Source organism: Carica papaya, chromosome 6 (genome assembly GCF_054855325.1).
Source record: "Carica papaya isolate Zhongbai chromosome 6, ASM5485532v1, whole genome shotgun sequence".
NCBI classification, from domain to species: domain Eukaryota; kingdom Viridiplantae; phylum Streptophyta; class Magnoliopsida; order Brassicales; family Caricaceae; genus Carica; species Carica papaya.
Window position 1 is genome coordinate 1,005,360 of NC_142314.1, and position 25,385 is coordinate 1,030,744.

The 25,385-nt window shown below is 34.0% G+C and overlaps 3 protein-coding genes across 4 annotated transcripts; all 3 read right to left on the reverse strand.

Moving 5' to 3' along the window:
• Positions 1-5,491: 5,491 nt before the first annotated feature.
• On the reverse strand, positions 5,492-8,715 carry NIR1 (nitrite reductase 1). The gene is made up of 4 exons (XM_022041026.2): positions 8,181-8,715; positions 7,274-7,628; positions 6,666-6,954; positions 5,492-6,550 (listed from the first exon to the last, which is right to left on the reverse strand). Exons 1-4 carry the CDS (start codon positions 8,554-8,556, stop codon positions 5,810-5,812), a joined length of 1,761 nt encoding a protein of 586 aa, XP_021896718.1. The 5' UTR covers positions 8,557-8,715; the 3' UTR covers positions 5,492-5,809.
• Positions 8,716-10,167: 1,452 nt separating this feature from the next.
• Positions 10,168-16,832, reverse strand: FUT11 (fucosyltransferase 11). The gene is made up of 7 exons (XM_022041043.2): positions 16,226-16,832; positions 15,087-15,247; positions 13,368-13,609; positions 13,054-13,158; positions 12,071-12,227; positions 11,711-11,938; positions 10,168-10,747 (listed from the first exon to the last, which is right to left on the reverse strand). The coding sequence occupies exons 1-7, from the start codon at positions 16,634-16,636 to the stop codon at positions 10,492-10,494; spliced, it is 1,560 nt and encodes a 519-aa protein (XP_021896735.2). The 5' UTR covers positions 16,637-16,832; the 3' UTR covers positions 10,168-10,491.
• A 2,163-nt stretch (positions 16,833-18,995) lies between these two features.
• On the reverse strand, positions 18,996-24,781 carry LOC110813781 (cold-regulated protein 27). Of its 2 annotated transcripts, none has more exons than XM_088223030.1 (5): positions 24,418-24,781; positions 22,133-22,306; positions 21,777-22,029; positions 19,876-19,982; positions 18,996-19,770 (listed from the first exon to the last, which is right to left on the reverse strand). In XM_088223030.1, exons 1-5 carry the CDS (start codon positions 24,580-24,582, stop codon positions 19,621-19,623), a joined length of 849 nt encoding a protein of 282 aa, XP_088079156.1. In that variant the 5' UTR covers positions 24,583-24,781; the 3' UTR covers positions 18,996-19,620. The 2 variants fall into 2 exon arrangements, with proteins under 2 accessions (XP_088079156.1, XP_021896734.1); XM_022041042.2 differs by having other exon boundaries at positions 21,777-22,044; positions 24,418-24,779.
• Positions 24,782-25,385: the final 604 nt, after the last annotated feature.

Sequence of the window (25,385 nt, forward strand, 5' to 3'; positions counted from 1 at the left end):
ATTAAATTTCTGTGTGTTTGTTTGAAGATTGTTTTATGTTACTATTATTATTGATGTCTATACGTTACTTATTAATGGATGCATTAACTTCTACTAAAAAAATTAACTTTAATACACGGATAACGTGAGTTTGCATTAATTCGTGTATAACAATTTGGCAAGTTTGGCCTAATAAATCAAGTTATTTTTGTTAATTTTAATTATTTACAATGATCTATAACAAAGTAGAGTCAGATTTATGTTTGATACAGGCATAACAAATTAGATTATTATTCTTACTTTTAAGATTTTTTTTTTCACTATCTAAGCTTTATTATCTCCTAGAAATTACAAAAATCTTGGAAGGATATTGTGTTATTTGCTTTGGACATCGTTTAAAAAATAATAAGAATAAAAAGAAATAATCTGCAGGAAGTAGAATAAGAAATGATTTGACAAGTAGAGTCAGCTAAAATCACACAATGAAGCCAGCCATGAGTTGGAAATGCTGGCATTACAGTCCAGAACTGAGAGGCTCTGGTTGAAGGGGTGTCAACTGACAGAAGGAAACCAAATTAAGAAAAAAGAAAAAGAAGGAAAAATAAAGAAAAAAGTGATACGGGAATCGCAATCCCCAAAAGATATTGGGGAATTCTTTTTAAATAAATGAAAAAGGAAACTAGAAATCAGAAAAAGGAAAGTAAGGGAGACAAGTGGTAATTGTTTCCAGATGGCCAGAATGATGCCCATATCTACCTAGCTAAATATAGCCCAAACATGTATAGAAAAGCTGCCCTTTCACTTTGCCTTTTTGATTCCTTTTTTGGAACATACGGCGGATAGTCATCTTCTCTCTCTCTCTCTCTCCCTCCTCTGCCTCGTTGGATTACAACTAAGTCTTTACAAGTTTTAGGGCTGTTCATCAGCAGACTGGATTGGATCAAACTGGGTCGGATTAAAACCATATTAAGAGTTGAAATCCAGATTATAGAACATTGAAATAGACCCAATCGAATCGAAAATAAAATAATTCTTTTCATTCTTTTGTGTTTGAACTTTAACTAAATCAAATAATATTTAATTCAGTCTGTTAAATCTTTTCTTTTTTTTTTTTTTTTTTTTTACGTTGTATGCCAAAATCATTCATGACTGTGATTTTTGAAGTGACTCGGCACTAGAGACGGTCAAAATTTAAATTGAGTTATCAAAGACACGCGTCGTGAATCTGGTTTGACAAATAAGACATTGGAATTAGACCACCTGCACGAAGTCAACACTGTTATGAATTACGTAGAACAGGTGTCGTACTCTCACCTCCAGACACATCAAATTCTTATAGTGCGAATCTGATATTGCTACTTTGTCGGATAGAATGTTTTTTTTTTTTCTAAATTTTCATTTTCCAAATATTGAATATATATTTACATATTTTTAGAATATTGAAGCATAAATAAAATATATATTTTTTAAAAAAATACTAAAAATAATATTGTGAAATATTTCGTAATAGATTATATAGTAAACATAATGATAAATTTTTTTAAAAAATTATTTTTTGTATTTTAGTTATACTACAAACATACAACTCTCATACACTTTTTTTTTTTTTTTAAATAAAAATTTATATGCACATAAATTTCAAAAGTAAAAGCTAAAAAGTGTTCTTATGTATTAAAAGAAATCTTTGATTTTGATATATAAAAACTTATTGGAAAATATTTTGTTGATAGAAAAAGCATCTCATTATGGCAGTGTACTTCATTAATATCCTGTTTTGGTCCCATATATGATATACTTTTTTCTTGTCCACTTCTTTTTTCCTTTTAAGTAAAATTAAAATTCCATTCCTCCTTTTTGGACAGTTTCCTATGTGTAAGAAAAAAAGGATTAGGGTTTTTTCAATATAATTTATTTCATATCTATATGGGTTAAATACATATTTTAAACTATTTGAGAGGGTATTTTAAATTTTAGCTTGATCAAAAACAACATTTTTACCTTTTTTTTTTTGAAATTTTCTTTCAATTGATAAAAAATGCCTAATTATTTTGGAGACAGAGTTATTTGTATGATAAGTCTATCATTTCCAAACAGTCTGAGGTTCAATTATATAGCAATATATTTTCCATTACTTTATCTTTGTGTTAAGTATCAGAATCAGCTTGGTCTCATACAAACAACCAAATATATATATATATATATATATATAATAGGGACAATTTGAGGGAAACCCAAATAACAAAATATTATTTGGGGAAAATAATAGTTTCCAAAAAATACTCTATTTAAGAACCATTTGCATTCAGAACAATGAATCCTATAAAAAATTTCAATAATATAAATCGATACTTGTCGTGTTAAAGTGGGAAGCTTGATATTCATATATACATATATATGTATATCCAATTTATTATAGTCCACAATTCAATCAATTACAAACAAGAGTATAGTACAGTAAGCATCCATTTGATATATATATATATATATATTTATATATATCAAGAAGATATCCATACACACAAAACACTACATTATCCATTGTATACGGTGATGAAATGAAGACGATTAATGCTGAGTGGGGAGAACATGGTAAGGGACAGAACATACGCAAAAAACACTGCAATATGTTTTATAGACATATTTATAGGTGTATAGGAAATCAATCAACCAGATTTTATAAGTAGATAGATACTGGTATGACTTCTTACATTATATGTAGAGACCTGCAATTTAAATAGAAATAAGATCATAAATTAAATGCGAAAGCGTATAATAATGTCAATGTTTATATTTTTTACACATAAATTAGCATGCCCAATAAAAAGATAGAAAGATTTATTTCACAGCGTTTCATAAAAAAAAACGTAATAATATATGAAAATAGTAAATAAATGTTGTAGAGATGTTCATCTCCACTAATTCTTAATAGTATCCGGGAGGACACATACTCATAGTTCTCATCAAGACCTGAATCTTAATTTTATTGATCTAAAATAATTAATAGGGGAAGGGATAAGTTACATTAATCCAATAAAAATATCACAAATTAACCGTAAATCATGCAAGACAAGTGATATATGCATTAATGAAATATAACTGAATCATTTAACCATTCAAATATATCATCACATATTTAAAACTGTAAAATTAAATAATCAGTTAAATAAGATAAATAAATAATTAACCAGTTCCGGCTCTATGAGTGACATGTAATTATTTTTAAAGTTTTCTAAATTTCATAAAATACTATATTATTTATTATTAAGCTTCAATTCCATAACAAGTAATATGGTGAAAGATTCTTACCCGAATTGATATTCGAAATAATGAACTTTCTAATGCGCTTATTGGCGGTTCCTGAATTTTTTAAATTTTTTTGCAGAGATTAAAACACGCTTAACATATCTAAAAAATACTTCAAAATCCAAAATCGGTGTTAAAAATTCTTTCTGGCTAATTTCGGGGTTCCGGCACGGCAGTTCAGTACGGCACCAGCGCCAGCGGCAGCAGTTTGCCTCGACCTGACCCTTTTTCGGTTGGTTTTGGCCGACTTTATACATATCCCTGCGAAAAAATATGTTAGGGAGGCCTCGGTTGGACCAAAAAATCAAAAAACGGAAACCTACAGGTAGTGAAGTTTTTCGGGTGCGGCAGTTCCACCGACTCACCTTTGCGACTGAGATTTTTTCTTTGGTTAACATGTAAAAAACATAATGCTAAATAAAATGATAGAAAAATCGCACAAAACGAAAAATAGGAAGGGGCTCATCGGAGTAGATTGTGAATTTTGCCCACAGCGGCTCCGTGGGGTTTTGCCTGTAGTTTTTGGCTTACCCACCATTTGTTTTACTCCGATATGGCCACAGGGGTGCTCGAATTCTGAGCTGGTAGGAGAATTTTTTCTTTTTTTTACGGTCGGAGGTAGCTCTGGTGCCGCAGCGGTTGGGGGGTCGACTCCCTTCTTCAGCGACTTATTCTTCTTATCCGGTAGGAGGTTGGCAGATAGGGTTCAAGTTTAGTGTGATGCGAAATATTTATACCCATCTCGCGTTAATTTGGACCGTTTATCATATTTATCTCGATCGTTTGATTGCGACTAAGGAAGAAATAAATCCTAACCGTTCATCGTATTTGATCTCGATCGTGCGATCGCGCCTAAGAGAGAAACAAATTTGGATCGTCCACGCGTGTGAGATCGCTTCTGGGTCGTCTGATCACGAAGCATGTGGATCGCAAGTGTAGCCTCCCGTGTGGCACCGAATCAGCGTGTCTTGTCACACGGCGTGCTCCAACTCGTCGATGTTGTTGACTAGTGAGTCCTACATGTTCAAATTTTTTTTATTTGCATTCTGATCCATAGTTTCTTATTTTTCTTTCAAAAACACAATATGAATTTAAATTTTCACTAATTTTTTTCAAAATTATTTTCAATTTCATCCATAACTTATTTTTTTTTTATAATTCCATATTAAATGAAAATTTATTAATTTAAAAAATATTTTTTTTATATATTTTAAAATATTTAAAATTAATCCCGAATTAAATTTCGAACTCGTGTATTACATTATATGCTGTTACTCATTTTAATTTGACTCTATTTCTTTTTTTTTTTACAAAACATAATTGATTGTTTTGAATTATATTTTATGTCAACATAATTTTTTAACTGAAAAAAAATCTCTATTTAGTAAATATGATTTCTTAAATTGTAAATTTATAACAGAAAATTGATACCCAATTATTAAATAATAGGTATTAATGCATAATATGAAAAAATTTAAATTGTCGTATCTCTATTTTTGATTAATAGAGCTATAGGTATAATATAATATTCATGCTTAATTTTTGGACATTATTGTTTATTTCTTTAATAATAAATTTAATTTCTCATTCACGTCACATCTCAATCTTTCATTCAATTATCACAGTGACCATCTGTTATTATGATCGTTTTTCAATTCAAAGTATTTGAATATAGCTTTGATTACAAGAAATTTTTGGGCCATGAGTTGAAAATTGTAGATAGAGTTTTTCGAAATATAGAAGACAGATATATATATATATATATATATATATATATATATATAAGCCTATATAGAGGAGATGGTGAACAAAAATTAGTTAATGACCAGATAACATTTTTAGTTAATTAAATCAAATTTTATTTATGTACTTACCATCATTTTTGTAAACCTGATTATCAACAGAATTGTTCACTTACTAATTATTTAAGAATAAAATCGTGAATGACAAATTTGAAACCACATTGGATTTTGTGGCTTTTTTACTGGCCCAATAGAAGGACAGCTTATAGGTTTAGGGCCTTTAAAAAGGAATACTAAAAGCCCAGTACCAAACTCATAAACGGGCCCGCTACATATTTTTGGGCCTTCATAATTTTACATGTCATACACATTGGTATGCATAAGCTTCTCAAAACCCATATTAGTTTCAAATGTTTGAGAGCTATCTTAAGGATATTAGTAAATGGAAAGAGAGTAGAAACAATGGATTGATTAAAAGATGAATGGCATTAACAGATGAAATACATACAATGAATGTTCATGTATCTTAATCAAATCTTAACATGACAAATCATGCTCTTATTCTGATACCTGAGCTCATATGGGATCCTGCCCTTTAACCAAAAAACCTCTTAAAATCAAACCAAAAGGGGTCAGGAACAGAGGAGCAGCAGGACATTTTTAAGACCCATTAGTGGGTAAATGAAAATGGTCCTACAAGTTTCATTTCAAGATTCTATTCTTTCTCCACATGTTCTTACAAGTTCCTTTCAGTTGGGAAAAAACCAGTTAGTCAGATGATGGAATCAGTCTTCTCCTTCTTCCCTCTCTCTAGGTACAGCTCCAAAGTGATTCACCAAAATGTCCACAACTATGGGCACCAAGTCCTTGCAGGGGACAGCCTTCTTATAAATATCACCCAAGTGTGAATCACTCCCAATTCTTCCTCCTAAAAACACATCCGCTCCTTCAACAGGCTTTCCATTCTCGTCCCTGGCCATGCAACCCATGAATCCTATATCAGCAACTTGAACTTGACCACAGGTATTTGGGCAGCCTGTCCAGTGCATCCTCACTGGTCTTGTGACTGAAACTAGCCTTTGCACCTCCTCGGTCACCTTCATTGCCCTGGCCTTCGTCTCAATAATGGCTTGTCCACAGAACTGATTGCCTGTGCATGCTACTAAGCCTTTCATGAGAATAGGTGGCTCAGGTGAGAACTTTTCTTTCAATAGAGGTTCATTGAGTAAGGCTTCGATTTTCGAGTTCTCAACATTGGGAATTATGATGTTTTGTTCCACTGTTAGCCTGAGTTCACCAGAGCCGTATGTGTCAGCTAATCGAGCAAGTTCTTCCATGTCATCTGCCTGAACTCTGCCCACTGGAATGTGAATGCCAACGAAGCTTAAGCCTTCTTGTTTCTGTGGATGCACACCAAAATAATCCCTCCTTACCCACTTTTTATCAACCAACTCCTCTGAAGATGCTCTCTCTAGCCCTTGATTAGGCAATCTTTTCACTACTTCTGCCCTGAATCCTTCAACACCCTGCATTCATTTCAAATCGGAAATTAATTAGAAAGGCCTAATGCTACACTTCGTAGAAGTGTATTAACATTCGTTATTCACTAGCATCAAAAGAATAAAAGCATAATACACTCACAAGCTCATCAATTAGCCACATCATTCTAGTTTTCTGTCTGTTCCCTCTGAAGCCAAGATCCCTAAAGGCCTCCAATACAGCTCTGCAAACTGGAACCACATCATCGGCTGGGACCCAAGCATCTAGAGGAATTGCCTCTGCACATCTCTTGGCACTAAAGAACCCACCCACCAGCAAATTGAACCCAAATCTTCCATCTTTGTTGGCAGGCATGTAAGCAAGATCATTTATGTGGGGATGTTCATAGAGATCGTGAGAACCCACTACACACGGATTCCACTTCCTTGGCCTGTGCAGATGACAATAAACATAAGCAATTTTTAACATTTCCAAAAACGTTTTTTATGCAGAATCAAATTTTATAGCATATATAAGTTAAATATTTCAAGGGTTCTTAAAATTAAATGTCCTCTTCCTTTATATTATAGCTCCAAAGTTCCTCACTAGTTATAATGGCTAAAGAATGATGGGTATTCCAGTATGCACCACATAGACAACTGAGAAGTCTAACATGAATTCCATCAACTCAAGAATCTTTATCGTCAGTAATTATGACCATTTAAGATAATATTACTATCTTTTTAAGGAATCAAGAAAAAGAATCTTACAAGTTAGAAACAGCAGGATTGCCACGCGAATTGCCAGTGATGAATTGAGACAATAAGTTTGTGTAAGGCCTGGTATCGACAATCTCATGTGGGTCAATGCCTGCAAGAGGATTACCAACAGGGTTCCTCACATTGTCCATACCACTCTGTAGGCTGGTCAAACCAACCTCCTCGAGACCTTTTAGTATGTCGGGCACATCAGGGAGCACCACACCACGGATCTGCCAGTTCTGCCTTGTGGTTACATCAGCACATCCATCCTTCCCGTATTTCTTGATCACACTTGCTAGGTACCTAGTTTGTTGGCCTGTTGTTACTCCATTTGGTAGCTTCAACCTCATCATGAACCTACCATCTGCCCATCAACAATTTAAGCAAATTTCATTAGGAGAAAAAGGTGGATGGCTAAACTGTTGCTCTATCATATTACTATAAAATAAGTAAACTCAAAGCAAATCAGTCCGTGACTAAATGTATCGTATTCTTGACTGAAGAGACAATAACATTTATAAAGATTCTAAATTCGAGTTCTGGATCCTACTTTCAGAGATGAAGTTGAGTAGCTTCTCTTGGATTTTCAGCCGTTAGAGTTTTAAGAACTTTTCAAAAAAACATTATAAGTTACAAAAACTGAAAAAGTAAAAAGAACTCGGTTCATCCCTTTCATGGAATATGCTACAGAACTATACTTTTTTCCTTTCTCCTTATCTGAGGAAAAGGACATGTTAAATCCTAATGAAGAAGATTAATCAAACTCCACAGCCTCTAAACTTAACCTAGATGAGTTCTATGAGGAAACGAAACTCTCAAATGCTTTATTTTTATAAGAAGAAATGAAAAGACAAAAAATAGAATCCACAACCAGATCAAACCGACTCAAAAACGATATGAAGGGAAAAAGACTTACATTGATGCTTCCTCCTATGAAACAAACCAAGCCACTTGAGTCTAACATCAATATCATCCTTACTAAGCTTCTCCTTCTCAATCTCCTCAAGTGACAACTTAGCAAGCTCCTCGATCCCACCTTCCATGAAAAGCTTCATGGGTTCTTTCTCAATCTTAACCTTCTCCTGCGGATTGATACCTTGTCTAAACTTCTCCTTTAAAACCCAGTACCCATTTTTCTCCTCCACTCTGGGCTCCAGCCGCACAGCATCCACCTCCCCCGACGCCGGCACCGCCACAGTCGGAGCAGTGGCAAGAACCCACGTCTTGGGCCTGGAAGAAGAAGTGGAGACGAATGGCTGCGGGCCAAGAAAGCGAACAGAGAGCGAAGACATGGCGGTGGTCGTGTATAGCAGAAACAACAAGGCGAGAGTGAGAGCAGAAAGTGTTATAGCCAACGAAAATAGCGATTGGTTGTGATATAAGGAGAACCATTTTTGAAGAGAGAGAGAGGGGGGACCTTAAGAAGGATTAATAATGGCCTTTCGGGTGGTGTTAAAGGTCAGTTTTTCTCTTTGTGTGTGTTGAAGATCAGATTCAGAGGACGGAAAATAGAGAGACGTACAAGTGGACGTTTTCCTTCTTAATTGTGTCGTTTTGTTTAATAGACCTCACCGTTTAGCCCGCGGTTTTGTTGGCGTAAAAAGAATATGCCGACAAGTGGCATGTGATGTGGATTGTTTTTGGGTGGTGGCTGAGTGTTTCCCCCCCCCGCGAAAAACAAATGTTTTTTCATGGTTCTTCTGGTTCTAGGAAATACCTTGTGCTCTTTTTTGCTTTGGCACTTTCTGATTTTCTTGGTATTTTAGATTTTTTTTAAAAAAAAATCAATAAAAATATACTAATTACTTTTTGACTGAATTATTAGTATTTAAATTCTTTTATAAAATAATACAAAAACTGCAAATTTGAGTCAAATAATACGTTTTTTTTTTTAAAATAAAATAATTTAAGACCAGATGAAATGTAACCAGGGGAGCCAACTGATACTAATGACGAAGTTATAATCAACAAAAAGACAATTAGGAAAGAAAACATATTTTTACTTAATGTTTGAATTTTAATAGCTTAACGTTTTATTTCATTTAACTTTGAAAAATAATTTTTTAGTTACTTTTTAATAAAACGACTAATCATCTAATTAGAAATAATTTATAATTTAAAAAATAATTGAAAGCAAATAATTGCAGCTGAATTAATTAATACATTATTATTTATTAATTATGTCCTATTTATTTATTTATTTTACATTTAAGTAATTGAGACATTTTACGGGATTTTCAAAAAGAGAAAAGGGCTTGCGGTAGGCAAACTTAGCTTTAGGAAATAGCCAAAGGTCACGGCGTCGACCCGCCGCCCGCACTAAATGAACTCTCATTTTCTAAATAAAATATTTAATTTTTTTTAATACAGTCTAATATATTGATTTTATTTTAATCAATAATGGAAATAAAATAAAAATTTTATATTTTACACTAGGACCCGATATTTATTTAATAAAATTAGATTTTAAAAAGCGTAAGAAATTTGTTTCACAAATAATATAAACAAAATTTTAATATATCCCATTTACCCACATAAATTGTGTTTGTAATTATTAATTATTAATTATTAATTATTAATTATTTATATTAAATTTTATTAAAAATATATTTTTTAAATAAAAACACTCAAAAGATATTTTTTGGACATCTACCGGAAAGAGAAAGAAAAAAAAAAAAATACACGCGACTTACCAAAAGCCAAGCCGTGTCTCAAAAGTCACGTGATAATTTATGCTTCTTCCGATTGCTTGCTAAGATATTTATAAGAACACGATTAAGAAACAAAATTTGCTAGTCTCCCTCCATCATTAGATTAACACACTAACTAGTACATTTTCATCGCATTGGGAACATTAATGAAGTGAGGAAAACTTAATAGAATGGTAAAAGAAAATTCTGATCTTAAGGAACAAAATCTCAACTAGGAAGTGTATAAGACAATCTTACATCAGATTCTGAGTGTAAATTCTTATGAAGAAAAAAATGTTTCATATATTTTTGTCCACGAAAAATCTACCGTTAGCTGCATCAATCACATTTTCCTAAAAGAAACTATTAGAGTACTCTTTAGGAGTAGTTAGTTTTTCTCGTAGAGTCATCCGATACGAATTCAGAAAGAAATTAGGCCCCACAGATGACCTTTGTATTTTTTCCGAACTATCTCAGCATAGGTGATGAAACGTGTAATTCTCCTAAGTCCTGAGTCTAAAAAGATGTATACCTCGTCTAGACGAATACGACCTCGAATTTTGCACAAGGGTTTTTTTCAATATGTTTCCGGAGATCGGCATCCCCTTCAAATCTGAACTTATACAATGCTTGCCTCTGTGTCAACCCTACAGGGTAAATCCGGTAAATTCGAAGTTCATCCCCTCCTCTTATGCTTTTGGGTCTTTCTTGCTTCCAAACTGGCACATGTTTCATTGACCTGAACTTACTGAGCACTGCAGACTCCAAGGCATCCAGAGTCATATTTCCATCCCTGCACATGGAAGATAGATATCACAGTTTTCACTGACATTTCAATCAACCAGAAATATGCATTAGATCTATTTTCCCAACCAAAATTTTGGTTGTACTGCGATATGATGCAATAAAAGAAGCAAAATAAAGATCTTGATCTATCCTCTCTTTTAGGGATATTTTATGGTGGTAAGGAGGGATCATACTTCTAGATTAATTTTCTACACCTTATAGTAATTTAATAACTTTATATAGTGATCATCTAATATTTTGTACTTATTTGGTTAGCATACAATTTTTTTTAAAAAAAAAATAAAAAGTATGTAAGCATGTTAAAATAGCACCAAGGGAGGACCACTCATTTACAAGATATTTACAAATATGTTAGTAGATCGATAACATTCCCAAAAATTTTCTACCTATAAATGTCATGTCCCAAAATCAACGAACCAAAATCATGTAACCATCTATTCCTGATTTTTGACATCTCTCTACATCTCTTCAAAAGTTTTACTATTTTTCTCTTTTCAAATCACCCAAAAAATAGTTAAAGGAATATACTTCATAAATTTTTTCTTTTTACACATCCCCTCCCAAGTCCATATTTCATCCTTCACTGACCCAGCCATCACTCAATTCATCCCTAACAGACTATATATCATAGTCCAAAAATCATACACTACCGGGCACCACATAAGAACGTGATTGCAGGATTCAGCAACTCTTTTACACAGATAACAACCAATCAGTGACTATTAAGGCACTATTCAGTGACTATAGATAGAAATATTATTAAGTTATTTAAGATGTTAGAAATCACTCTGACCCATGAAGCCTTTGAGGCAAAATAGCTGTACCGCTCTTTTTTGGTCAAACAGATGGGATAGCAGATGATGCAAATGATTTGTTGTTAATAAATATAATCAAGCCTTGTAGAAATTTTGTCCAATATGGCTAAACTGTGGCAACAAAAAATGGTTACCTCAAGAAGATAGACTCCATCTCAAACCTCCCTCTTTCTCTTATATATAAATGATAGACAGTTTCCGCGGCTCTGGTACACTTGCAAGGCCGGCTTGTAAATTTAAGGCTCTTCTCTTCTTTCTCTTGGATCCTTGTTGCTAAGTGAATGCAAAGACGGCAAGAAGAGTGTACTGCCGCCATATCCACAAGAGCCTTGAAGGAATCCGAAGGGCCCTCATATTTCCATCTAGTCAACAAAACTCCCAATGTCAACAACAGCCATCTTAAGTCATGCACGGTCCTAGTACGCTGATCCATAAAATGCATCTATACATTTTTTGTAAAATGTTTATGCTAAAACCAAAATGAAGAACCTCACCTTAATGATTGATTGAAGGCATCAGGGTTCTCGGCTAAGTACTTCATTCTCTTTGCAACTGACTCAACATCTCCTAGCTCCTTAATATGTAGAATTGAACCAGGTGATGGAGCAAAGTCTTCAATATTTGGAGCACCAATAACCACAGGAACATTTCCTATAAAAATTTGACAGCATTATTATTATATGATCAATTAGTGAATGACATCGAGATCTCAGACAAGAGGCTACTCCATAAACAATTAAACGATTTAGAAGAAATTACAACCTCCAAATGATTAGAGAAAGAGAAACTTGTGAATCACTTTGAAATCCAAATTTTAAAATAGATGTTTGTTTTACTATACAAGTAAAAGAAATATTTATGTGAATAAAAATTATCATATCTTAATTTTTGATGAAAAAGTTGCATGATGGATAGGAAAAATATGTCATCAAAAGTTTATATAGTGCATAATTCCAAAGTTTGTAGTCAACTAAAAATTAATGACATAGTAATATTGTCAAACTTATATTCTGTTTTCGTATTTAAAATATTTAAATAGATAACTAGTATATATTATCACATTAAATAGGTATATAACTATTATCTATATTTTCACATTATTTTTGTTTTAATATATTAAAAAATTATTTTTATATTTAAAAACTTCAAATAGATGATAATTATATATCCATATTAAATATTAAATAATTTTTAAAAAAATGAAGAGTTGACATGGATTAATTCTCAATTTTACTTTCATAGGTAAATAGATAGACTAGCCAATTCTTTCATCCTCCAACTCATGATAGAATAATCCTGAATGATCACAAATTCTGAATTATTTCCTAACAGAAAACCCCCAAATTTGATCTAGTTAGACCACAACCACAAAAGCAGAAGGCATCATCATTGATAAGAGAAAGCATCGTAAGAGTAAAAACAGCAGAGATAAACCAAATAATGGCAGGGACACAAAAAAAGAGTTGCAGTTTCATACCGGCAACAAGAGACTGAAAGAATTTTTCAGTGACATAATCCTCCTCATTTGAGTTCTCAAAAGCCAAACTGAACTTATAGTGCTTAAGAGCTTCTACTTTGTCAACTGCGAAAGATGTATTAAAGCAGAAGATTACTAGATGTAATATTATACAACTATACGTCTCAAGAAAATATACAACATGTCAGCATCTACCATCTTCCAGTAGACGTGAATAAACTAAGTCAACTTAAGAATGAGAGTCTTAATTATCAATATCTAATAAATAAGCACATTATCCACATTTTAACTTAAACAGTGTTAGACATGTATACCTCTTCCATCACGGTTTCTATGACAACCACCATAAGAATCGATCTTGATGTTTGCCCTTTCCAGTGCCTCAAGAGCTTGTAAGCGGAAGTTGCGTGCTCCACAATTAGAAATGAAAGCCGCTGCAAGAGCTTTCTCTGTCTTTGGCTGTACTGGCGCCATGATATCATACTCAGCCCAGGAAAAATATCCAACGGGAACATCTGATGAGAGACTAGTTGTCATTACAACATCATATCCCCTCCTAAAGGACAAAAAATTGAAAATATCAGTTTTATTAGCAATTTATTACATAAATCATTTTGCTTTTGTAGAAGAAAAATACTTCAATAAAATATGAGATCAAATAACTTATTTCAGATACTCAGGGAAAAAGAGAAGTGGGAAACAAAAGCAACAAATGAAGACTCAAGCTGGTACATGAAAGTCTTTTTCATTTTCAGTATTTATACATGTTTCATACATAAAAATTTGTGAAATAGTGAAATAAGAACAATATTTAGATAATTAAAGTAAGATACGATATGAGTTGCAAGTAGTCAAGACTTGTTTTTACTATTCTCTAAAGAACTGTTTTTTAATACTTAACTACCATACATACACACACTGAAAAACATGTTCTATGAGTGTTAGTATGTGTTTAAGATATAAAAACTATAAAATATCTTATGTACCAAATACTGCATTTAAATGCAAATGACATGTTCAACTGGAGGTCTTGCTACTAGAGGTAAAAATTCTTATGCAGAAAGTAGCATGCACTGCATGATTCCTTAAGCTCTTTAAACTATAGGATCTCAAAGACCCTAACCACACCAGATGAAATTACAGGTTTAAAAAATCTGAAAAAAAAATCTGAAAAAGTAAAATGGATCATCTATTTTGCATCCTTTCGTTTAATAATCATCAAAGATTTTCATCAATCTCCGAAGGGATAAAAGATTCTCCTTGGACTATTTTTCCTAACATCCTTCTTACCATTCTTTTTCTTCTTTTAAAAAAGAAAAACTTCCTAGTGCATTCTTCAGTTTATATATTCTTAGCTTTCTATCATCCACATCTATTTGCCATTCCTGACAAAAGCTTCAAATTCCAAGCCACAACAATTTGTTATTGACTCATACCAAAAAAAGGGCTCAACACACTGCCTAATCCGCCATATGTATCACAAAGTATGATTACTGTCAAAATGAAAAGAAGTGCAGGCAGATTCCAGTTTTATCGCAGGTTGAGAATGAAGTGATCATGATATTTAACAATCTAGTGAATTCCAAAATTAAATTGCCCTGTTTTTTAGCATGTCATACTCTCCCTTCCTCTCCTGCTACTATGTTGCATACAAGTCATGCTGATGTAACTAATTATTTATGGTTCTGGACCATTTTGTAAGTTTTAACTTTTATTACATATTATATCAATTACTATGGTACTTCATTTTCTTCTGCATACAGAACTGACACAAGTAAAGAATTTGATGAAACACCAAGTATTTTTCTTTCACAATCTGCTCCTTAAACTGGCTTTGCAACTAAAACATCAAATCAATTTTCCAACATTCATAGATCAATTAAAGACAAGACAGTGTTGCGAACCATTACACCAAGTGAAAGTTCTCATAATTCCAAAAATCCTAGGCAGCAATAGACAACTGCCAGTGCTGCATGTAAATCTCTGAACAACAAATAAAATGATTGCTAGAATTATAGCTCGTGCTTACCCACCGTCTTGCGTTATCTAAATCATTGTCTGAATAGTACTGAGCTGATTCCATTGATCGAAGCACACTACTTATTCCAGCTTGTTGAGGGGTACCAAATGCAGCATCAGGTTTTCTATCCGAGTTAAATCCAAACTTACACCCCACAGAACAAGATTGCCACTCCTATACCATGGGTAAGAAAGTTCAGAACAAGAACAAAATATAACCAAACTGCAAAAAGCAGTTGCATCCACTGAAAATTCATCTCAAACTACATAAACAAGAGGAACAAAACAACACTAAAGCCATTTTATATTTCTAAGACGTAATTAAACTAGATTATATGTTAAAAAGAGACAAAATTCCTGATATCTACTTATTTTTTAAGCTCATAATACAGTTTCAAGGGCTTCAAGAGAAGTTCATAAGTAATCTTTGGCCTATGGAGAAAACAATCTTATCAACTCCTCAGTAAACTACCAGAAATGAAACATTTCGATACTTAATCAGTGATCAAGACCTTACTCAGCAAATGGTCCAAGTGAAAACCGTCCTATTTTGAAGGAACATGGAACCCAACTCAGGCCAGTCCCTACATTGACAAGTGTGATAGAATCAAGAGTCGCCAAAAAGCCAAAGCAGCTTCCCCTTGCATGTAAAAGAAGATCGGAATGAAGAGACACCAAATACCGCAAGTCACCACCAATATGGCTTAACTCTAGATTATTGAAGCATCACGGATCAGTATTAAAATGTTTCTTATTGCCTTTTCAGTTGGCTACAAAATGAAGTTAGCATGCCCACCATCCCTTAAACCGGGTGAAAACAGGATTCAATCTCACTGTCTCATTATTAAAATTCACCTGTTATATTAGCTAACACCTATGAAACTATCACTTCTCTTACAATGATAACAGTAATGGTGAATTTTGAAAATTTCCATAAAAAATCAATCAACTTAAAGATATCTGCTAAATGCCAAACAAGCAGTAAAATAACCCCAAGCTCACATGCCTGTAAGGTTTCACACCTTGACCTGTCTAAAGCCTAAAATAGCTAGTGAAAATGTAAAACGATGAAAATACCATTCAAATTTCAAATTACATAACATCTGATCTATAGCAGTTTGAAAAGGAAGAAGAGGAAAATAACAGAACAAACCTTATCACCACCAGTGACAAATATAGGATCCTTGTTAAAATCCCTCGAATAACTCACAGCATCCTCTCTCTCCAACCACTTCTCGCAACTGTCCGCTCCAAAACCGATAGCTTCTTTTCTCGTTACTGCCATGTCCTTCTTAGGAGCCTTAGGCTCGACAGGTAGTGGAATCGGAGATGGGTAAAAGAAATCGGTCAAAGTCTCGACGAGAGCCGCATTTTTAGCCATGTCAAGGCGACCCAGAAAGGCGATCTCCGCTATAACCACAAGCGCGACCAGAATAGGCAACAGATTGGACCATTTTCTCTTGGGAGCTGACGGGGAAGACGAAGAAGAAGATACATCAGATAGGGGCAATCCTTCGTTGGTCGCTCCTGTTCTTGGTCCTCTTAGATTTGATAAAACACCCATCAATGGAATTATAAACCAGTGGACTTCTCTTTCTGCGTTCTCTTCTCTCTCGTGCGCGCTGATTCTTCTGAGAAACAAAGAAAGAGAGACCCAGAGGAAGAAACTAACCTCTGTGGGAGCATCGACGGACTTCTCTTTAGTAAGCCAACGAGCTTTCAAAGTGTAAGGGCAAAAAGATTTCTTTTTTTTTTTATTAAGAAATTGATTAGTTCGGGTATTTAAGTGGTTAAACCAAAAACGGGAAGTTAATTGAACGGAACCCTAATGGCTTCATTTAATTTAATCATTATACCAAATGATTTTTTAATATATTTATAAAATAATATTTTTTATCGAGAGTTGAAATAAAATATATCTTTTAGTATTTTTTATGAAAAAAAATGTTTCAATTAAATTTTTAATTAATTATAGTTATTTTAATTAAAATATTTTAATTATCACCAAAAAAAAATTTCTAAAATATAATTAATTTATTAAAATTTAATCCAACTTAATTGTTTCAGACTCCAACATATCAATGAGTTATCTTTTCTGTTTTATTAAATTAAAAATTAAAAATTAACCATCAGAAGTTTATAATATATGTACATAATAACTTTTTCACTTTAATTAAAGTTTAAATTCAGTAAATTTTAAATAAAATTTTAAGCACTAAATTATAATTTTGTTGTGGACTAATCGTTTTGATTGGATTTGTTTCTACCTCTGCATTCAAAGTCTACCACCAAATTCAGTCAAAAGGCTGACCTGGTGCCAAACCCAACCCAAAATATCCCTGCTGGAAAATTAGGTTTCTTTTTTATATTATAATAATAAAGAGCTAATAGTAAAGGATTATTTATTTAACAAGTAGAGAATGATTGACTCAAAACTTCAAATTTACAAAAAGTTTATTCAGATTGAAATCATCCCTTATTATTTATACGTACTCATATTACAAACCTTTGCATCATAAATTACCAATATATGCAGCAGGTAAGGTGGGTAAGAAAACAAGAAACTAAGCTAATTTCAGATTATAAGTCAACTAAACTATAACAAATAATTATATATTCGCATTGTAAGAAAAAATAATTTAGAAAATCTAAATCAAATGTAACTTAATTTATCAATAACTATTTAATTTGATATTTAATATATATTTTTTATACAAAAAATTATAAATTTAAGTCATATTGTACTTCTATATGTTTTTGCTTGTAAATTTTTTTAATTGTGTTATGATTAATACTTAAATTATCTAATTAATAAATAAATAAATTTTTAATTAAAAAATATAATTTTAATTCACATTTTAGTTCAATTCAGCTAGAATAGAAATGCTCGATTTTGCTTAGATATTAATGAACATATTTTGACCTTCGTCTGATCTTTCCATTATGATGGAATCTAAATGCCTAATAAGATTGTATTTTGACGCAATATGCTGTCACATGGTCACATGAATTTCAGGCAAGTCGTAAGTAAATATTTCCGTAATAATTTTTTTTAAAAAGTTTGAATGTTAAAGGAATTTTTAGGCTATTTCTCTGAATTTAGATTAAATTTATATGATTAAATAAAAAATAAACCACTAACGTTATACCTTTTAAAAGATTTATTGTATACAAGTCGATTTTTGTTTATCTAAACATTAACCCTCCACTTTTTTATTCAAAATTAATTTACTTTTCTTCAGTCAAAAGTCTATTTTCGGCCTAAATTACAATTTTAATAATTTGATGACGTTCTTAAAATATTATTATTCGAACGAAAAAATATTATCCAAAGCGACCAGATATTTAGCCCAAAGAATATTATTTTTTGCCCACTATAAGAGTGCGTAGATCCAAACCTTGCACATGGGCGTTCCCACCCGAATATAATATTTACATATATATATATATATATATATATATATAACAAGGCGCCACTTAAATGAACAAGGATCAAAATTTTGGTGTTTCCCATATCCTGTATCACCAATCAAAAGATTGTCGTGATTTTTAATGGCTCTAGAAATTATTTAAGCAAAGATTAACACTCAAAAGCATCCAACAAATATTGGCCTACAACTGTAAAAGCAATCATTAAAAGACTTCCATAAACCAATGGGACACATACCTTTCGAAAAGAAACGCTGAGCAAAACTTTTTAAACAAACCATCGGTCGTCCAGATTTACAACAGCACTGCAAATTCCATTCTACAGCGCTGAGTAACCAAAGGAAGCACCTTCTTTCCCAGCCTGAAATACAGTCAGATTACCACACTAAGCATCAGGCTGTACGAGATCTGTTCTGCTGGCAAATTCTCAGTAGGCAAATGAAATCTAACATCCATAAAACTGCCTGTAAAGCTCAAAGATACATGTGAGACAATTATGTAACGTTCATGAGACAAATCCGAATGGTAAGTGACATAGACATAATTCAGCAATTCCAAGTCTTAGTTGTAGAAGGGAAATAAACTGGGAAAGAATATTTACAGGATTTCATTTTCTAGAATTTTGAGTAGAAACATCAAAATAATATAGAAACTTCCAGGAACCACGAAGCAGATTGAGATTCAGAATTATCAAACTAGCAGAAATCCGTGCCTGGAAAGCCCGACCTCACATCGTTTGCACGTCCGCCGTCTATTGCAATTCACGTCTTCTCCATTCGTTGAAGCCCCAGTGGAATTTTCCTCAAATAGTAAACAAACCAGCAAATAATAGCTACTTGTGGATCTTGTTTCGCTAATATACTAAACATAAGAATTGCAGGGAACATATGAATTTCTTCTTCCAACATAATAGAAAGCATCGCCAGCATTGATATCTTGATAATCATCGCCAGCATTGTAATCTCCATAATCATCTCCAGTATGAGCTACCAGGAAAAAACAATAACTATCAATAAAAACATTTTCCTCACTTCTTTTTTTCTTCAACCAGGAAGCAGGTCAAGTCCTCCCGTCTTCTCTCCACAGATCCCAGTTCAAATTCAGTTTTGAGTTGGCGAATCAACTTCCTCTTAAGTAATAATGGAGATCATCTTTTTGACAGGCAAAACTCTCGGGTTCATCTGACAGCAACTCCTGTGCATCTTTTTCTGTCAATGCATGATTGACACTCGATGCATTTATTTTTTGAAACTTTCTATGAGGCACAACCTGCAGGAGCATATAACAGTAAGACAAGTGATTATTCCACAAATTTGATCTCAAACTAAGTACTATAAAACAAGGAAAAGTTGTAAAACTAATTCTAAATGATACCTGATCACTGCTTGAAGCACCAGCTGTAGCTCTTTTAAGCCCTTTTTCTGAGGAAGGGCGATTCGAACTCTCCCCATCATTGTCCACAAAATTCTGGTCTGAGACCTCTGCAAAAAGATTAAACATTTTGGTAAAGGAAAAAGAATAAAAAAAACACCTACACTTGAAAGATGCTATTTCAAAATAAAAGTATTGAGAATCACCATAAATTCTAAGGCGTAAAAAAACTCAACAGAATGAGGTTGAACTAAAGCAACTATGTGAGCTTTACTATTTACAATTAAAGAATTACGCTGCCTTCAATTCCTGTCCTCCAAGTTTCAATAGACTTCCAACATTAAAGAGTGTGATTTATTGTGTTAATAGCTGGGGAAAATAATATTTCACAGAAATTATCTTACAAATCCAGAAGGAGTTGAACCGAAAGCAGTGATTCTACAATTTCACCATAAAATCCAAGCATTACCCAAGGGGCTAAGGCTTTCGCTTTTGACTATGCCACGGGAGAATCAGACACACAATGCATCAAATAAAGGGAGCAAGGGCCTCTACAACCAGCAGAGAAAAGTCTATCCTATCTTCCATCCTAAGCTCGACCAGTCTTCTGTCCAATCAAATATCCCAGTTGAGCTGTATTAGGCAAAGGCTCATCAGTCTGCCCTGTCTTCTGAATCCGTCCATTGGTAGTTTAGCTAGGGATTAGATCTATTGGTCATTTCTCTTTAGTAAGAAGGCGTCTGATATGTCTCTCACAGGTCCAGCTTTGCTATGGTTTGAATGACACTGTCTAATCTAGCGCATTTTTATTCAAAAGATCGATTTCCTGGGGTTGGAAAAGAAACTCATCTGCTCTCTTCAGTTAAGCTGTCCACGATACAACTCCAAAAGAAAAGACCGCACCGTGGTATGCATCAATAAGACCATCAAAACGTACCTATACCAGTGTCGGTCATATTGAGGTTTGATTTCGTTAGCCAAAGATGAATACCACCTGTAGCCAGCCTCTTAACATCAAACCTATTGGGGAAAAGGGGGCAATCATTTAAAGAAGTGCCAGCAGATTTTCTAAGAGATCTATGGATAAGAAAACTTTCTAACATGAGAACAGAAATTTAAAAATCAACTAGAAGATAGAATGATTCTTCTCCACAGCCTTCAGTCACCACCTTCATAATTTAAGTATTCTCCACCAATATCTGCATCAAAGCCCTAATTCACCATAAGGTAATTAGAGGAACCTAGAATTTCTTAAGTTCAGTTAAATCATATCCAAGTCAATGGTTCATATATCTTCTACCAACATGAGCAGAACAATGGATTAGTAAAAACAAAACTCTACTTAACTTCCTTTCTGGAAAGAAAGAAAGTAGAATTGATTTTTCTAGAGGAGGTAATAATGGACCACCTAGAGGAACTAATGCAGCCAAAAATCATCACTCACAGCAAACAGGAAAAGTTATAGTTTATCTGCCTGCTTCCAACAATAACAATAATAAAATTTTATATGAAAAGCCTTTTGAGTTCATCGAGTAGTAAGACGATCTATTGGCTCATACATTTCATCCTTCTAAAATACAGAAAAACAAATTCAAATTTTAAATGTCACAAATGCTCTGTTGGAGGCATCATCATAATTACGTGAACATCCAATGTCAAAATACGTAGCCAACAACCATTGCCAAAAGTCATAAAACCTAGAGAGCAAATTCCATCAGAGAGTGGGTGAAAGAGAGGCAAAAAGTGATGAATGATAGAGGACAAGAGGCGAGAGAATGCATGTAAAATCTGATCTACCAAACAAAGGTCAAAAGCCTGCAAGGAATAGATGTTCACACCAATTAAGATGGGAAACAAGCAATAAAAAGCAGAACTCCTTGGCACGTAAAGTTGGCCAGACCTACCTGTAGTACTGTCAACAGAAACATCATGGTATTGATCATATCCAGGCTCCTGAGAATTCCTCGATGATCCACTCCTCCAGTATGCATCCCTGGCTAAAATACTTTCATGTAGGGAAGGAGGTGCCCCTATGCGCTGTTTACTGGAAGATGTGAAATGATGTATCCATTGGTTATCAAGACCAGTATAAGAATCAGATCTTTGGTCCAATAAGGGTCCATTTTCTCCAAAGTTTACCTTCTGCCAACAGCCATCCTGTAGAACAGTGTACTGAAAATAAAAGAAGGAAAGAAAAAACCAGGAGTTTTATTAAAATTCATCAAAAACTCAAGAAAATGAGCAGATTTGAGTATCCAACCTGATCAGCAGAATTATGAGTTCTCGGTCGCGTTCCATAGGATGAAAATGGACCCCAAATTTTTGTTCGTGAATGCCAGCCACACAATCCAGCTGAACGATGCAACTGCTTGACGAATGATGTTTCTAAATGATTAAGATACAGGCTGTGCTTCTCATCAGTCCATCCTGTTGACTGGTCCAGATAAACAAGTTGAAAACAACACTATGAGGACCAAAAACTGCCAACTCAACATGAAAAGAAGAGTTCAGATAATTATTCAATTACCAATGAATATGTTAACAAATTTTCATTTTCTCATAAGGTTAATAAAGACCAAACCATTTACTCTGTTACCAGGATAATAACTTAGTTGCTATTAGATAACTCCAATGGCAAGGTGCTGCCATTCTATTTCACCCATTTCCCATGTTTAATATATTATATTAAAAAATGAGTCTACAAAGGAGGACTTCATAATTGAGTAAAGACTTTGAAACTTGGCATATACTTGCATTAATACCAAGCTAGCAGGCAAAACACTAAAATCTCGCACTAAGATAATACTGCAGAAATAAAACTGTCAGAAAAATAAACTGCTTGCCGGGATATTTAAAGGACCTTATTTTTCATAAGCATCAAGTCTTGCACACTAGAATTTTGCAGAAAATGAGTAAGCATTGGAAAACACTGGCACAGCATTTTATAGCACACCACAAAGGTAAAGGGCCAGCCTCCAATGGTAAACATGAGGGACAAGTTTATGCTTTTAATAGAGACTTGAACCATCTGTTGAACATATTAATTCTACTAAACAAGCAAACCACACTGAAATCCTAAGAGCAAAAAAGATATGGTGTAGCGTCGAGTTAAATCAAATATAGAATTCTCTCATAGGTTATATCTCTTATTACATGATATTTTTTCCCAGTTAAACCACCTACACTCAGCTACCCATGACACAAGTCTTTTTCATCCAATTCCTAGATCCATTTAGTGGCACATGTATGCAAACATGAAATCCAGTTGATCAGCCACCCACCTATTAATAGTCTATCCTTCTCTGTGGACCTGCTCCAAATGGAAAAGATCCTTATGCCAAAACTAGTGTTGTATGCTACAAATGCACCTTTAAAACTTTTTTCAGATAGCAAAAACAAAAAATTAGGGAAAGGGATATGATAATTGATTGTCACACATCTTGAGATCATACATACAATGCAGAAATACAGTTCAAGTATGTGGAGAATCCTGTCTTGATAAAATGAGAAAACATGCAGACTCAAATATCAATTTGAGTTATAAATAACAGAGACCCAGGATCTTAAGGGAGAAAATTCAAAGATGATCAAAAATAAACAAGTTAAGCCACCTATCAGCCAAATAATCATCTTTACAAAATACAAGCAAAGAGAGGAGGTGTTATTTTGTTTGCTTAAGCTCTGGTTGGCGCACTGAAAGTCACATGCTGGTACCAATCTCTGATTTCAGCTGGACTCGCTCTGCATTAATCTAGGTAAATTTTCTAAAAACTAGCAATAGGCCAAGACTTACCGATCAGCACGAAAAGAAACATATTATCTAAATAAAATTGCCACTTTACTTCAAAGTTAGGATTCATAATTATTTTAAGAAAATGATCCAGAGTGCAATATCCACAACCAATATCTAATATTGTATTATGAATAGCACAACATGGTGGTGCATGTAAAGCACTACTAGAGGTGGCTCCTACCTAATCTATAAGAGATATGCGGTGCCAAAATTTTGTAAATTGAAAATTAGATGCCTTAATAGAAAACTATCATTTTTTTATCTCAATTCAAATTTATATTACAATTGAATGCACCAGATTCTCAAGATAACAATGTTAAACCTGAACGATCTATAACCTCATTTCTACTCTACAATGAGATCTCCACCTCCTCTGCAGTTTTTTAATTGAAAATTCCTAATCGACTGATCCCTCTCCAAGATTCAATAACTTCAGTTTTTTGGCTTACAGAAAGTTGATTCAGTAACAAATTTGGGTCAGAAACTTAGCTTATTCACCAAACCACTTTATTATGCTAAACAAAATGAGGAAAACGTCATCCAAACAGAACAACAATAGAAAGCCTTCTACAAAAAAGAAGAACAAATCACTTCTCCCTCAAACAAAGATTGAAACAAAAAGCATGACCTCAAACAATCAAACGAACAAAATAATTAAATAATCCTAAACACAGAACAAAGTTTCACCAGTTTCAAATTTGCTGTACAGAAAGCAATAAAAAGGACTAAAACAAAGGTTAATAAGTCGTTACCTCACTCGCATCCGCATTATGACTCAGGAAATCTCCGGAGCTACCAACCGTTATACCGGAGTCGATCGATTCCGTCCGCGTCGACTCGCTCTCGCAATTATCAGTCGCTTCCGCCTCACGATCCGGCAGTGGCACCGGAATATTCGTCCGGAGATTCTCTTCCATCCGTTCTTTTATCAAACAAGAACAAATTAGTCGCAGAGAAGAGGCTTTTCTGCGGAATTAAAAGAGGTTTCAAGCTCTTGACCGCCTGAAATTTAGCAGAGAAACCCTCTGGAACCAGAGAGAGAGAGACGGAGGAGAGAAAAAAGGAGAGAGATGAAGAGAGAGAGAAGGAGGCGGTGTTTGGGTGGAGAGGCGTAGTTGGGGCCAATAAAGGCTCCACATGGCGTCGCTTTTACACGTGTCAGTCCCATCAGCGACGTGCCACGTCAGCAGGAGGGCGATAATATCTTCCGCTAATGTCAGCCAGATATTTTTCTCTGAGGTGGAATAGTGCCTGCACTTTTTGTTGCTTAGATCGACAAAAAGGCCCCTCTGGCAGGGAATATGCGACGTGGGCGAGTGTTTCACTCGCTCTTAACCCTCGCGTGACTCCCGGTTTTCGCGTTGTCCATTTGATGGTGGACGTTAGAGTTTTTCTCTAAGAAGAGAAAAATCAGGTGCGACGTCCTCAGAGTACACTCCGGTGATCACCTTTCATCAGATGAAATGGAAATGATCTAACGGCTTATAATCCGTACGCGTGGCGTTCAAAGAGGTGGTGCATGCACGCGAAGTCATGTGAAGCTTGTTGTGTTTGTCGAGAGAGATGTATGAAAAAAAATATCTGCGCTTTGTGCTTTTTCCAAATCTTAAATTTAGTGAACTTTTAAATTTTTCACTTTTCACACGTGGTTTTTTTTATTTAATGTTTGTAATTTAATAATTCTTTTCTTGTTTTTTTTTACTCGGACGAAAACTCGTGG